Source organism: Ciconia boyciana, chromosome 16 (assembly GCF_034638445.1).
Source record: "Ciconia boyciana chromosome 16, ASM3463844v1, whole genome shotgun sequence".
Classification (NCBI taxonomy): Eukaryota; Metazoa; Chordata; class Aves; order Ciconiiformes; family Ciconiidae; genus Ciconia; species Ciconia boyciana.
The window spans coordinates 7,863,230-7,875,117 of NC_132949.1; the positions used below are offsets into that span (position 1 = coordinate 7,863,230).

Sequence of the window (11,888 nt, forward strand, 5' to 3'; positions counted from 1 at the left end):
TGCAGACACCTGAAACTCAGCCAGCACAGACACTAGTCTTTTCTAAACACTGCTCTCTGTGAAACCACTCCAGAGGACAAAGTTCCTACTGCTTCTGTGCATGTAAAATTATACTGACTGACCACAGATCTAGTACTTACAAGCTAGAAGTCATTGCATTTTTCCTCTCTAAATACTGTTTTTCACCCCTTATTGGTCAATCCTAGTATCCTTAATCACTTCTTGTTGTATTGACTAGCTCCTCTGCCTTTGCTTTCTCTTCTCCTGCTTTCTCACGTTAGTCATTCACGTTCTGTGTAATGACAGATGTGGCTTTAAAGCATGTCAACACTTACCACTTACAAAGGCATACATTAAAAGAGATTTGTTAATACACTAACAAAACATTCTAATATAGAAGGAGTCTGTAGCACCTTTGCTGATCATTTTCATATATATTCACACATACATACTGACTTCAGCTGATAATTATGATAGGAGTTGAAGTTGCTAGCACAGCATAAACTTTTATACCAGGTAGAAATAAATACCTTCACTTTCACATTCTCTGTCTTCGCACAACATTGCAATGTTAAAAGATTTAGCATTACTGCATTCAGTGTAGCTTCTTTGCTCATCCTTCTATTTAATGTGGTCATGGGCAGATACTTTACTACACCCCATTGTGTGGTAGGAGAGATTATCGGCCCAACATCCTTGTCACTGATACCACGTATTTGGCGGATCAGTCCATGTTCCATTTGCTTTATATGAAAATCAACTGCATTTGAGATAATACAAAAGACAACATCTGCTCACAGCCTATTTCCTATCTTATCTACAGAAGAACCTCCATGTATTTAATTGCTTCAAAAAAAGCAACACAAATTTCTGCAGAGTCCACTCCCCAGTTTATGATGTTTACGTACCTTTACCTTATATATTTACACAACATGAACCACAATTGAACCCACTTGCAGTGCTTATCATCACAGTGGTTTCATTGGAACTGTGCTAGTTCAGAATCATGTCATTGCTCTGCTTTGTGCTTAGACCACAGCATTGTACAACCAGGGTGGAATTACCTGCTGCTGTTTTAATTCACTCCTTCTTGGCTTCGCTTCTTTTTTTCCCCCAGGTAATTTATCTTACTGTGCATACATTGCGCCCTCTTTTTACCTTGTCCCTCAGCTTCTAATCCTTTTGCCTTTTTACAAAAGGCAAAAAATCTCTTTCCATTGTCCTTCTTTAGCCCATGAATTGCAATCCCATATTGAAACTGAAACTAAAACCTTTATTCCCACAAGCATCTCTCCCTACCCTTGCCCTCCCTACCGCCCCAGCCATCGCTTTACCATCTGCATGTCCCATATTTTACCGCAGTGAACACCCACCACCCGGAGAGACGCCGAGACCGAGGGAGCAGCTCGGTCCAGAACTGGTTCATCCCTTCGCTGAGCCCCTCGGCCGGCAAGCCGGTCAGCAGAGCCACGGCCTGGGCAGCGGCTCAGGGTCTATCCATGCTGAGCAGCACCACGACAACCAACTCTGGAGAACCCGGAAGGACAGCGGTATTGAAATTGAGCAGGAAAAAAAATATATATGTGAAAAATTTTTGAGTAAATAACTAGTGAGTGAGGAAAGTTTAGCTCTTTCCAGAGCAAAGTGTTTAAATACCAAAGTCTTGCCATGTAACAAAACACACAGTGGAACACCACAACGCACGCTCATTTATTTGCGGCGACTGGTAACGGGTAACACGGTCCACGGGGAAGGAAACACCCCCGCAAGGCGCTTGCCTGCCGCCCCACACCCCGCCCGCGGACCCGCGCTCGGCAGCCGACTGCCTTTCAACCTGTAACCGCCCCACAGCCACCGACCCCGCGGTCCCGCACCCCGGGACCCACCGGCCGCGGAGGAGGAGCCGCCGCCGCCTCCCGCCTGAGGAGAGCGAGGCTCCGCCGCGCCACGCCCACAACATGGCGGCGGCCGAGCCCTTCTTCCCGCCTGGCCGCCGCGGCGTCCCTGCCGCCGCCCGGAGACCGCTGGCTCCTCTCCACCCCGCGGGACGCGGCCGTGGGGCAGCTTCGCCGTGAGCAAGCACCGCCCCGCCCCGGCCTACCGCGAGGTTCCCGGGCGAGGGGAGAGCCGAGCGCGGGGCGTCTCACAGGCGCCGGGCGTTTAGTGGCTGAGCTTGGGGCATCGCTGCTGGGCCCGGGATGGAGCTGGGGCGGCTGGAGTACCTGCAGGCCCTCGTCACCGAGTTCCAGGTGACAGACAGCCCAGGTAAGCCCCAGGCACTGCTGCTTCCTAATACTCCTCACGTTGAGTGCGTTTCCTCACAGACCTGATGCTTCTCCGTTGCAGAGGCCAAGGAGCAGGTACTGGCGAACCTGGCCAACTTCGCCTACGATCCCAAAAACTACGAGTACCTCCGGCAACTTCAGGTCCTGGATCTGTTCCTTGATACGCTCAGCGAAGACAACGAGACCCTCGTGGAGTTTGCGATTGGTAAGGGCTGCACCTGAACACCCTCCTGAGGGGCTGACAGGCCAGGGGATACCGAGCCCGACACTTCGGTTTGGTGGTTAATCTCCTCCCTGAGAGGCCGATAGCAGTGGTGCTGCAAGAGCAGACCCATGCTGTGCTGACAGGGCTTCGTTTGGTGGAGAATGAGTGTAATGGGGTGAGAGGTAGGAGGCAGGTATCTCCCCTTCATCCTAATATAGCTGCTGTGCTTAAAAAAGATGCTTTCTGGAAAGGATTTTCTTTTTAAAGACTGTAAGTTAACACGAGATGAATGACTTCAACAAAATCTCTCCTCTAGAGAAACAGTCATTAATACATAAATTGTTGTCCTGTATAATGTACCGGTCCAATGTTCTCATTCCACTATTGACAACCACTCTTCTAGAATACTTACTTGGAATTTTTTAGTAAGTCCTCTGAGGAACTGCCCTATAATGATTCATCATGGTCTGAACATAAGCTAAGGGGCCAGATCCTAATTGTGAGTGATTCCATGAGATAATAATAAATATATTTGATTTTTGAGGTTTGTGACTGAGCTACAGCAGGGTATGGCTGCATCTTAAAAGCTTCAAGTACAAGCACTCTGTGCTTCTTGGCTAGCACTGTTATATCTGTTCTCTGTTTTTCTAAAACACCTGCAATAAACTGCTGGCTTGTAGCCTCCATTAGGGTTAAGTGATACTGGAATTCTTAATTCTGTGAAAGACATTATGTCCAGCAGTACAGTGCCCTCTAATGACATACAGGAGGAGGAATTTTCTGGTGGAAAAATCTCTGGAAAGAATCAAGAAAACATTGCCCAGGAAGCCGTTAAGAATTTTCCATCCAAATCTCACAGAAAATCTGGATGCTTATTTCTGTATTAGAAAAAAGGGATCAGCAGTGAATGTGAATCTTAGTATGAAAAAGATGAGGGTGTGGAGAGAAGAGTTTGTCTTGCGTGTGTCGGACATTTTTTTTTGCTGTTTCAGGTGGTCTTTGTAACCTGTGCCTGGATAAAATTAACAAAGACTACATCTTGGAGGCAAATGGGGTAGAGCCTATCATCAACTGCCTCTCCAGCTCCAATGAGGAGACGGTCATGTCGGCAGTCACGACACTGATGTACCTGACAACGCCGCAGTCGCGCCAGCAGACCACGGCTCTCCCGGTGGTGGAGTGCATGCTTCGCTTCTCTCTCTCTGCCAGCAGAAGGCTAAGCAACCTGGCAACTGTCTTCCTGGAGGATTACTGCACGCCGCTGCAAGTGGAAGAGGCCAGGAATCTAAGCAAACACACAGCGGTGGGGATTCCTCTCCCCAAGGACTGAAGCTGCCAGAGCAGCATGGAGCTGTTGAGAGGGAGACCTCCCTCTGTTTTCCCAGGCCTCCACTTTCTGCTCAGCAGGTCAAGGGTGTGTCAAGAACAACATTAAAGAGGGAAATTGGTCATACCAGCGCTCAATTATAGTTAATAAAGAGGATGGTACAGCACTACCATGTCAGTCAGGCCAAGCACGCAGCTAAAATAAAATAAAACAGATCATGGCTGTCGGAGAGCAGGTTGCCAAGTGCAGCCCAGCACCCAGCTTGCACAAATAACTTTCCCAGCAATTAGGGGTTTTTCTGCTTGGGTTATTGGGCAGCTTATATCCCCTCCAGTTCCTGGTTGGTTTTGCTGCAGCTCTCCTCTTCAGCGTCTACTCAAGTGACTTTGAAATGTCACATAAACTTTATTTTTCCTGCAGAAGAAAGAAGGTGTTTCCCTGCCCTGGCAGTCTGCAATCTTACTGGGTCCCTTTGGTACTAAATATGCCATCCTATCATCATGGCATAGGCACCAGCTAGTAAATCACTACACACGGCAGGCTGTAGCTATCCTATAAATCAGGAAGTGGAAAGCTGTTTCTCTTTCATTACCACTGGTGAGAAAGGTGAAGATTAAAAAAAGGGCTCATGGCAGCCTGGCTCATGAGAACAGCTGTCTTGTAAAACCTTCTCTTAATAAAACATTAACTTAAATGCTCTGTAAACAGTCTTGTATAAGCTCATAAATATTTCTCTACAGCACTTGCAGCCCAGCCTTCACCCACTCTTACTCATGCACATGGGCCAGAAATTGAAGCCAGCTTGGTCTCCTTTCATTATTGGCCAATGATGCAAAAGGCAACCCAAAAGCCAGGGTGGCTAAGTACATAAAATTTAAAAGGGTTTGGCTGCTGAGCACAGTGCTCCCTGACGGACGCCCGCACTGTGTCTGCTCAAGTTTCAGAGCTTTACTTCTTCCTATTTTTTCCTCCCCTCTGCCCCCAGTCAGCACAAAACAAACAGGACTGAGGTTAAAAGCACATACACACAAGAGGAAAAAAAAAAACAACAAAAAACAACAAACAACCCACAACTGCTTGTATTTTATAGTTTCTCTTCACCACCAGCAAACATCCAAAACAACTCTATAGAGATTAACTAACTGAATGCAGAGCAATCTTCCAGAAAATTGGAGAGGAGTCAGCTCTGCAGCATGTCTAACAAGGGCAGCTCATTTCTTATTATAACTGACCCCCCGTAGTGCCCCTGCCTGGGTGATGGTGCTCACTGCCTCCCAGGAATGGGTTTCCCTGCCAGCGGGTGAGCTGGCTGTTGCCCTGGCAGTGGGAAGAGCAGTGCATCCCCTTTTTGCGTTACTGCCTGCGCTTGCTTTCCAAGATCGCCTTCCAATCATCCGCCCAGGACAGCAGCCGCCTGCGCGGTGCCTGCAGCTGGACATGCCTGTTGTGGCAGCAGGTAAACAGGATGTGCTCCCAGCTCGGGTTCAGCTCTGCGCCTGAGGAGGGCAAGGGAGGAAAGCTGGAGTCAGCGGGGGGGTTTCCTCCCCAGCTAACAGAAAGTGATGCAAATGCTTTTCAAACCTCTAATAGTATCCTTGTCGTCAAACAGCAAGTCTGCAGATACGACGGTCTTATCTCGGGTTAGAATAATCCGCTCCACAAACTCGGGTCCCAAATGTTTTTCTACCCACTTATACTGTAGAGGCAAGAAATAAGATAGGAGAAAATTCTTCCATACTTTCAGTTTGTACATTGCTCAAGTCAGATCAGCCCTAGTACAGCAATCTTTTCCTCCGTAAACCTACATCTGTGTCTGCGAATCCCTGCCACAGAGACTGGCTATGGCCCAGGACACCAATTTAACCTGTACTTTTAACAGCCTTCAGTCAGCACTGCGTTTGCCGTGCCTAATCATTGTTGAGTTTGCAAGCGGCACTGGCTGCTTGCCCAGAGCATGTGGATTGTGCCCATCTAAGTCATTCCCGTGATTAAGGTTCCCCCCTCTATTCTCGTGCCAGTGGCAAACAGGGCTAATTCCAACGCTATAGCCTCCTCTTAACTCAGCATTGGCCTCTTTCAGGATAGCTGGATATCAGACTCAGACTCTGGATTTAGACAGAACAAGGTTTTGTCAGTTGAGAAGCCTCGAGTGTGGAATCCCCTGGAAATATCCCATCCCTGTGGGCCATGCTGAAAGCCAAGCTTGCCTTACCCAGCCATGCTGCAACAGTTCCTCTGCTATCACCTGCTAACACAGCTGGAGCAGCAGTGTCACACGCCAGCTCCAAGGGCACAGGGCTCACGTGCCCTGCAATAAGGCTGGCATCACGTGGCACTCCAAGATTCCCCGTCCTACACTATTACTGTGTCTGGGCAGCTGCCCCTCAGACAGAGGGATGGCAGGGAAGCCTGGCAGCCTGCGCCACTACTGTCTTTATAAATGAATGACTCTGACCTGGGTGGTATGAAATAGCAAGGCCTTGCAAAAGCAGCATTAAAACCACTAAAATAAATTCTCTCCCACCTTTTCCACGATGCAGTGCTCATATTTCCGGAGAGGACTTGTGCAAATAAAGACTTCGGTGCTGAAAAGAAACAGCCTTCATTAGCAGTCAGGGGAAAGTGCATAAGATAATGGAAAAGGGCTGCAGAGTGCAAAGTGTCCTTACTCCTGCATGTGGATCATCTCCTGCATAGCTTCAAGGGCTCCTGGAATTGGATCCAACCCTAGAAAGAAGCCAGGCGATTCATAGACACTGGCTACCTTAGCCTGCAAGAGACAAGAGGACAATTAGCAATGCCCATGCTTTTATCTGAGCTCTGTGCACAACAGTTGTCCAGTTACCCTGTGTGTAACAGCCGTCAAAAGGCCAGCACTTTAGAGAGAGAGGTGATGCTTCACACCAAGAGTGGATTATAAAATTTCTCACCTTTTGTGTTCCGGGAAAAGTCCAGCTCAGGCACACAGGAACAAGAAGTTACTCTCTGGTGGCTTGTTTGGAGTGAGGAGGCAGAGCCAGTCGTGACCTGGCTTTGTTTCTACAAGCCGCTCCATGAGTAGCACCACAAACACAGCACGTGCTACAGCTTGACTTGCTGATGTCTGATAGAGGGAGAGCTCATGCCTCACCCCTTCCCAGCAGGTCTCTGTCTACTAACTCTTGTGAAAATCAAAGGAACAAGTTTGAGGCTCCTGCTCCTCTGTCACGTTTGACTGAAATTTGCTTATGGCTCAGGAATTTACCAGGGATGAGTGGGTAGACACATGTATTATCTAGTAGCCCTCTCTTCCTTCAGAACAAAAAGGGCAATATGGTGACCATGCTAATTACCATCCTCAGCGGAGGGGCCAGGTCAGCACATCCACACATTTGGGATTAACCCTTTTAGACCAGAACAGCTCAGCAAAAGGGAAGGAAGAGGACAGGAGAGCTAGGAAAGCTACATTTCTTTGCTGCTTTCTATGATTTTCAATCACACGCTAAAATAACAGTTGTTAAAGGAGCAGATCTTGACTTCAGCGTGGACAGCTGCTCCTCCGTGGTAACGGTGTTGGTGCAGTCTACTCAAAAGCATGTGAGACTGCAGCAGGAAATTCAGAGGTGGATCCCTGTGCTCCCCAAGAACCTTTGGCTTTGTGAACTGACCTGTGCACCCCTGTGAGCCCCAGCTGGGCTGGGTTTGGTGGTGGTACGGGTGGGTCCCACCTACCGCTCCCCTCATCTCACTCGGAGCACAACCTGAGCAGTGGACTGAGCAGTGCGGTTAAGGGGATCACAGCTTTATCCCTTTTCTCTCTGCGCCTGCTCTCAGTGGTAAACCCACCTTCAATACATGCATGTGGGATGCAATATGAGCTAGACAAGTCATTAATGACAACAGGTGGGAAAGGAGGGTCTCCCTAAAGTTATAATCATTTTAAGTGAGCGTAAGGAGGAAAGAAGTAAGATCACTGGAAGAGCAATGTTTTCCCAGGCTAAAGTGGCCAAAAATGGTGCAAAAAGAGCTTAATATGATACAGTACAGTGGCATCTTTAATCTCTAAAAGTAAAAGTAGTACTTCCAGGGCAATTCCTGTGCCTCTAGGTAGGACGGTCCTTCCAGTCCTTTTTTTTTTTTTAAATTTACTGACAAGACATTCTCGCACCTTTTACTATTAGGAAGTTCACTGGTTTGAATCCAGCTCTGGTTAGGTAATTTTAAAAATTGCTACCTGGTGACTGTTCAGTGGCCTGTGTTAAATCAGAGCATTCCAGTGCAGGTCACAGCAGACAGCTCCCCTTATCGCACAACCCATCACGCCAAAGCACCCGCAGCAGCGTTAAGAGCTGAGTCCACTCCCAGGCCTAAGTTTCATTCTCAGACAGAGAGGTTAAGCTTCCAATATCTCTTCCACCCTAAGACACAGGAATCTTACCTTCCCTGGGGTCATACAACTTCAGAGGTGCCAAGCTAGCATTTTTCCGCAAGCATTAAAGTCTTACGTTCCCATGCCACCGAACAGTTTGGAAAACTTAGTTCTTGGTAAGTATTCTTCAAAGGCAGGCTGGAAGCCTTTGCTTAGAAATTGTACAAGATTGCTTTATAGTCCAGCTGATGGTCTCCTTGCTCTGTATCACCAGTAGAACATCAACATAAAAAACATTTCAATTAAGCAGCAGCGAGAAGGAGTCAGCATTAAACAAGTCTTCCAGATCATGGTGCTCACTCAGCTATCATAATTTACAAATACTCATAAATCAACAGCCAAGCACTACCTGATTTCACATGCAAATCAGAAGAGGTTAAGGAGTCTAGGCGAAGATGTGGCAATCAGATCTGCCCAGATCTCTGTTCCCATGCAAAGCCTCGCTGATACCAGCAACAATTCCCTGGAGCTCTTCCCAAGGAGACTGAATTACAGAATCAGGGCTTGTGTCTGCAAGCTCTTTTATCCTACAGCAAGACACTAGAAACTGGTAAGTTTCCACCACATCACAAAAAAGTCTGGCTTTGCTGGAAAAAGAAATTTGATTTGATGACTCTTAGAACCAGAAGCCATTTGTTAAAAAAAAAAAAAGTTACTAGAAAAAGAAAGTAAAACTATTTTCTTTCCTCATTCTCATCTCATCGTTGCTGAACATTTGCTTTTAACTTCCATTAGCAAGATAACAACTTAGATTCAAAACTGGAGGAATTACATCTATCCCTAAGCTTTCCCATTTGCAACACTTAAAATAATTCTAGAAATTCTTGCCACCACTGGAGATGTTGAATCCTTTTTTAAAACTGTCTGGGGCCAGGTAACACATCCTAAACGCTTGGAAGATAAATCCCTATCAACAAAACTGCTACGCACACAGGAGGCCAGATAGGCAAGTACAGTAAAGTCTTGAGCATAATACTTTCTAAATAAAATGGATTTGCAATGTGAAATTAATGATCAACTTGCAATCAAAAAAGAAAGAAAAAACAAAGTAACGGTTCGAGTTTCAAGAGGCAGCTGCTCAGCACTAACAAAGCATAACCACCACTTAGTAAGGGGGCAATGCATAAATCATTACACAGTACTTCCCACACCCCCTGTCGCGAGAGTATCTTGACACACTGGCTGTTCGTGGACAGACATAGCAGATACCTGCCACAAAGAGCTCGGTGTCAGGCTGATCCCCCTCCTTTCAACGGCTTGACAAACTGCAGGTTTGGTTTCTCTGCACGGACAGGCAGCCCCACAGACCCCCGTGCACCGCTGGCACAGGACGGACAAGCTGCTCTCGGTGTCTGGGCTGCCAGTTCCTGCCAAAGCTTTTCCTGCAGCTGGGGGCAAGGAGAGACCTTCTGCAGGGCTTCTCCTGCATCACAGATGCCCTGTACTGCCACGGCAGAACTAACAAGGTCTCTATTTTTAAACAGCTGTGGTATTTACGTAAAACATTAAGGAGCTTCAAATCTTTAAATCTTTATTGTTCTGCCAAATGTACCTAAAACAGCCCAGAGATCCAGAGGTTACTGAAGGAGACAGACACACAACTACATAAACCTAATTCCCTTAGGAAGCCAGGCTAATAACTAACAGTAAGATAAGAGCTTTCTGCCACTGCTGATGTGCGTGGGATTCAAACAAGTTACCTGGTTATTTCATTGACACACCTACAGTCTGGGAAAGAACAGGATGAGCATGAACCAAATTAGGGAGTGGGAATGCCAGAAACAGAACAGAACGCAACTTTCAGGACAGATCAGATTGTAGACCTTCCGAATAAGAACAAAGAAAAAGCCACAACCCCTTAAATTACCTGCAAATTTTTTGTCCCAGTATACCTAAATGGGATTCGCTTAAGGAATACTCACTTAAGCAATAAATCATGCTTGTTTATATAAAATTATAAACAAATATGTCTACTCCCTAGATTTACAAGCTACTAGTTCCAGGAAGTTTTGAGCATCAATAGTCATCAGTTAGAGCTTGGTCAGTTTGGAGCCTGTGGAAATGTTGCCCGGACCCAGCACTCCCGTCCGTCACACTGGTGCAGGAGCCTGTACCTCACTATGGAACAGCAGGGAGATGAATGTGAGTGGTCATTTCTTAGCGGTAAAAAAACCTACAGGGTCAGTACAGGATCTTAAAATTAGAAATGAACTTCTCAGGGAAAGCGTACGGCACAGCCTGGATCAGCATCCATTCCGTTTTCTTACAGAGTCCCCGACTGTCCTGCGGTAACCAGAAGGAAGTGTGAAGTCTGGATTGACAGTATTTTTAATTCTGCCTTGCAAATGTCTCCGATATTCACTCAGTCACTAGCAAACATTAAAAATAGCAACAATTTGCGCAGATGTAGGGTGTACCACAAGCTTTTTACAAACTGTTCCAGACCGCTTACCTACCGTGCACTTGGCTTGCCAGGGCGTGAAGAGGGAGTGATATAGACGGGGCTTTATTAGCTGTACAAAACCCATATATATTTATATTTCTTGTCCTGCTGTGGAGCTACATTAACACTTGTAGAGTGCTCAGAGCGCTTTAGGTAAGTTATTAGCACTGCTGCATAGCAAGAGCAGTTTACGAGTAGGTAAAGAACCAGCTGAAGATGGTTCAGCAAATGGTTTTATCCACTTATTTTTATGACAGCATCACTCATTCCCAATTCCTGCACACACATCCCTCTGTAAATGGCTGGCAATCCTCCTGGAAGAAGTCACTAATTATTACTATACAAATTAAGGCTGCTAGCATGAAACAACCCTTTGTAGCACCCCCTTAAAAAAAAACCCCAACCCTCCCCTCCGCTTTGCATATCCACGGTCGGCAGGAAGAGGGGATTTCCTTTGCTCACCGCAGGGTACGAGGCGAGAGAGGGGGAGAGGGAGAGGAGAGGGGACGAGGGCTTTGCAAACAAGGCGCAACCTCCCCCACCCAGCCCCGCCGCAGCGCTTCCCGCTGGCCGCAAACCCTCCTGTGCAACCGGCCGCCGCCCGCCCTGCCCGCCGCGCTCACCGCCAGGTCCTCCCGCAGGCAGCGGTACTGCTCCCGCACCGAGAAGCCCCGCCGCGCCGCCAGCTCCACCTGCGGCTCCCCGGGGAAGCGGGCGCGGAAGCCCCGCAGCACCGCGCCCTCGAAGTCGGCCAGGACGCCGTCCATGTCCACCAGCACCCGCAGCGGGCCGGCCGCGCTGCCCATGCCGGTGCCGGTGCCGCTGCCCGCGCCCGGGGAGGGCCCCGGGGCTCTTCAATACACGCGAGAGCGGGGCGGACCCTCACGGCGTGAATATGCATGAGCGTGGGCGGAACAGCCGGGGAAAGCGCTGCTCGGCGGGGATCCCCTCGCCCACCACCCACCTGGGAACACGGGTGGGCTGCACCACTAACTGGGCTTACTTGCCGAGGGTGAACAGAAGGGCGAGCAGGAGCCTCTTCACGCTCCCTGGCACCTCTGCCGTGAACGGCGGCCGTGGCTGCCACGCTCCAACCAAAAGGGAAGGGAGGATGGGAAGGCAGCTTCCCTTGGCCGAAGTCCCAGCAACCGTAAAGGAGCATTAACAAGTTCCACTGGTTGTGGGGCTTGCAAAGGAAATACAATTTGATTATTTTCCTC

The 11,888-nt window shown here is 48.2% G+C and overlaps 2 protein-coding genes across 2 annotated transcripts; one reads left to right on the forward strand and one right to left on the reverse strand.

Moving 5' to 3' along the window:
* The first annotated feature begins 1,915 nt into the window (after positions 1-1,915).
* Positions 1,916-4,508, forward strand: ARMC7 (armadillo repeat containing 7). Its single transcript, XM_072880976.1, has 3 exons — positions 1,916-2,265; positions 2,347-2,490; positions 3,483-4,508. The coding sequence occupies exons 1-3, from the start codon at positions 2,199-2,201 to the stop codon at positions 3,818-3,820; spliced, it is 549 nt and encodes a 182-aa protein (XP_072737077.1). The 5' UTR covers positions 1,916-2,198; the 3' UTR covers positions 3,821-4,508.
* A 382-nt stretch (positions 4,509-4,890) lies between these two features.
* NT5C (5', 3'-nucleotidase, cytosolic) lies at positions 4,891-11,823 on the reverse strand. Its single transcript, XM_072881122.1, is given in 6 exon segments — positions 4,891-5,313; positions 5,399-5,513; positions 6,342-6,402; positions 6,487-6,587; positions 11,292-11,507; positions 11,510-11,823. Coding segments are annotated over 6 exon segments (696 nt in total). The 5' UTR covers positions 11,570-11,823; the 3' UTR covers positions 4,891-5,170.
* Positions 11,824-11,888: the final 65 nt, after the last annotated feature.

Bases quoted from the DNA above. Each gene is read 5' to 3' on its own strand.
- ARMC7 (XM_072880976.1), top strand. From the start codon at position 2,199: ATGGAGCTGGGGCGGCTGGAGTACCTGCAGGCCCTCGTCACCGAGTTC. The intron at 2,266-2,346 runs GTAAGCCCCAGG...TCTCCGTTGCAG, and splicing joins CCAGGTGACAGACAGCCCAG to AGGCCAAGGAGCAGGTACTG. The intron at 2,491-3,482 runs GTAAGGGCTGCA...TTGCTGTTTCAG, and splicing joins CCTCGTGGAGTTTGCGATTG to GTGGTCTTTGTAACCTGTGC.